Raw genomic sequence first — 3,264 nt, 5'->3', positions numbered from 1 at the left:
CTTGTTACACATTACATGTGCTTACTATACTAATAACAATAAATGCTGCACAAGTGCAAGCAACTAACCCTATAAATATAAACCAAAACCTAATCATAACCGTAACCCTATAGTAAGTACATGTTGTTGATTAATATTACTAAGCAATTACATAATTACACTGTATCAAAGCCACTGTAAAATAAAGTGCAACTAAAAATATATTGTGACTATATACAGCAATATGGTCAAAGTATCAAAGGTGTCCTGAATTCCCTCTACTACGTTTGCATTTTTACAGTAAATTCACCCCCCAAAAAAGGTCTAGGTTTAGGGTTCTCTCGAAAACATTATTTTAAGGACCCAAATAACACTGATTCAATGTTTCCTGTGGAAAATGCCAGGCTATTATGAACCACAGAGAAATGTTTCTGATGTGTCACAGCAGTAAATACACTTGCACAGATCGGTAAAAAGATTATTTACATAAATTCATGTGATTTATTTTGTTCAATTGACATTTCCATTTACTGACCTTGGATAAAAGTGTATCTATGGACAGAAATAAAGAAGGGTGTCATAATACAGTCCTTGCTAATGATGCCAAAGACAAGTTGGGATCATTTAATCTCACCACCCATTGAATCAGCAACAGTATCTCCAAGGGTTTAGGGATAAGGATGCTTGACACTTGGTGTAAATTTAATCCTAAAAATATACATAAGCATAAATGGCAGATTTATAAAGCAATATATGAGGCAAAATCTAGCAGAGTTCTATTTATAAATTCCAGATTGTGGAAAATTGTAGATACATACACATGCGCTTTGTATTATGCATGGCCTCATCTGCATAAAATGTACATATGCATAATATCAACCAAGGCTTGATACTACTTCATTTAACAGTACTAAAAAATAGGAAAACAGATGATAGACTGTACAGTAAATGTCACCTGTGCCAATAAGAGAGATACTATTATAATTGATCATCATCCAGATTATTAATAAAATTAATGAACAATTATATCAATCTGGATAGTGATAATTTTTTTTACATTTACTGCAAACAGATTTAGATTTTAATAAAGTGAATAGGTTTGCTACCTAGTGCTACCTAGTTAAATATTACTTACATGGACAATGACACATTTTTAACATGAAATAAATAAATAAATAAATAAATAAAAGACTGAAAGCAAAATGAGAGGCATAAAAAAGGTGGTTATACCTTTTACACAGTAATGCCAACTTATTGAAGATCTTTAAAACCATGATCCCCTTAGAGAGATTACCCAGATCCAAACTCCCTCAACTGTATAAGCTGCCTTTTAGTTTTGTGTTAAAAGGGCAGAAAATTCCTGAACTTCATTTTAGCTGAGTTTTGCTATTTTCAGTCTAACTATTGAACACAGCATCTAGGAAGAAGAGACAGAAGCTGAATTTGGAGAGGATTACAGATGTGGCTAGGCCAGAAAATGACTTTTAGAGGGATTACTGTAATGTTGTGGGAACTACACATATTTCAAAGAGGTCATAAGAATATCATTCGTAGGCTGAAATCTCTAAGACGTGCTGAGGTACATCTGCAGAGCTGGGGTGAAGATGAGGACAGTCCCAAGCACAGAAACTGTGAGAAAGACCCAGAGGAAGATCCGGTCCAACACCTGAGCCACAAACTTCCAGTCCTGAACGACCTGTGTGACAAACAGACCCAAACGGAATTAAGTACATACTGTCAACAAATTGCTTTTTCACTTTAATAACAAAGCAGTTTTCATAGACTGAATTGTCCCAATTAGCATTAGGGGGCTTTCACACATGATCTACTTTGGCCTTAATTTGTGCTATTTTTTAATTGCGCAGTTGTGTCTTTGACCACTTTTCAATCTTGACAAATAAAAAAAAATCATTATTTAAAACAGTTCAATTCAATTTATGTTTAAAAATTTTCATGTAAGACAATACATTTATCAAACATTATTAAATGCAACATTTACATTGTTGGCTTTCTTTGTCCTTTTGTCAAATGCGTTTCTTTCTTTATTTGTCAGTCAATTTGAAACAATCACATGTGGCAACAGCCAGTGAGCTTTCTGAATTTTAAGACACACACCATAAAACACTTTTTTTTTTTTAAATAGGTGTAGTTAAGAGAAAATCTTGCAGACACAGATGCATTTATGTAGTTAAATTTAAAACCATGTTGATAAATGGCTTCAAGCTAACATCTCCAACATTTGCCTTTGCAGATGGCTATTGTGTCAAACCGGTGTGTCTTAGTGATGAGGGCTTTTGAAACACTGCTTCATGATTTTTTTGTTTTGTTTTGTATCAAATTTTGAATGAAATAAGTCACATGACTTAGCTAAATGAGTTAATACACTACACTAATACAAACACTACAAAGGCTAAAAAAAAAAACCCATTATGCAGAACACATTATTAAATGGTATTCGAATATTTGCAGATTTCATTGAAAACTTCTGAAGACATTCATTGATTGACTGGAGTCATGTGGATTTGTGATGTCTTTATCAGCTTTTTAAAATCTCATTCTGACGACACCCATTCACTGCAAGAAGATTCATTGGTCAGCAAGTGATGTAAGAAACAAACTCATCTACTACCTGGATGACCTGAGGGTGAGTAAACTTTCAGCAAATTTCAATTTTTGGGTTAACTATTCCTTTAATAGACTACAGTTTCAAGAAAACGGGAAAAAAGCCTAAACACCTCTCTGATGAAGTGTTCCTTCTTGATGTGTCTGGAAATGTAGTGCACTGAGTAAGTGGCTTTCTCCAACAGGGCAATCCAGGCCTGGTTCTCATCTTCCTTTAACCCCCCTCGTCCTCCTCCGGCACTCTGCTGTTGACCTCTTTTCATCCCTCTTTTTGGCTCTGGGCTCCGCAGCTCGATGTCTGGGTACTGATAACGATCAGTGTGTCCCCTCATGCAGAGCAGTCTAGGTAATCTCTGGAGGAAAAGACTCTTAACCCACGGTGCCATGGGATGGTATGTGGCAGAAGAACGATGATGAACATTAATGACAAAGATAGTTACAATGATCGAGAACGTGACGAAGATCATGATAAAAAGCAGATACTCTCCTATCAGAGGAATGACCTTAGAGGAAGATGGAATGATATCTTCAATGACGAGAAGAAACACAGTGAGAGACACAAGGACGGAGGTGGAGAGGGAAAGCTTTTCTCCTTCATCTGAGGGGAGGTAGAAGACCAGCACGGTGAGAAACGACAGACCGAGACATGGGATGATGAGAAAG

General features: G+C 35.8%; 1 protein-coding gene across 1 annotated transcript in view; it reads right to left on the bottom strand.

Moving 5' to 3' along the window:
- Window positions 1-1,060: 1,060 nt before the first annotated feature.
- Window positions 1,061-3,264, bottom strand: part of LOC107655822 (neuronal acetylcholine receptor subunit non-alpha-3-like) — a 25,079-nt gene continuing 22,875 nt past the window's right edge. Inside the window, exons 6-7 of the mRNA XM_016443414.1 lie at window positions 2,715-3,264; window positions 1,061-1,675 (exon numbers count right to left, since the gene is read on the bottom strand). The exon at window positions 2,715-3,264 is cut by the window's right edge and continues 3 nt beyond it. Of these exons, the coding sequence (XP_016298900.1) occupies window positions 1,544-1,675; window positions 2,715-3,264 (682 nt within the window). The 3' untranslated portion in view covers window positions 1,061-1,543. The remainder of the gene's footprint in view (window positions 1,676-2,714) is intronic.

The sequence above is a fragment of the Sinocyclocheilus anshuiensis genome, unplaced genomic scaffold, assembly GCF_001515605.1.
Source record: "Sinocyclocheilus anshuiensis isolate Anshui unplaced genomic scaffold, SAMN03320099.WGS_v1.1 scaffold85, whole genome shotgun sequence".
NCBI classification, from domain to species: domain Eukaryota; kingdom Metazoa; phylum Chordata; class Actinopteri; order Cypriniformes; family Cyprinidae; genus Sinocyclocheilus; species Sinocyclocheilus anshuiensis.
Note: the sequence above shows the minus strand (reverse complement) of the source record. Positions and strands in the feature narration are given on the sequence as shown.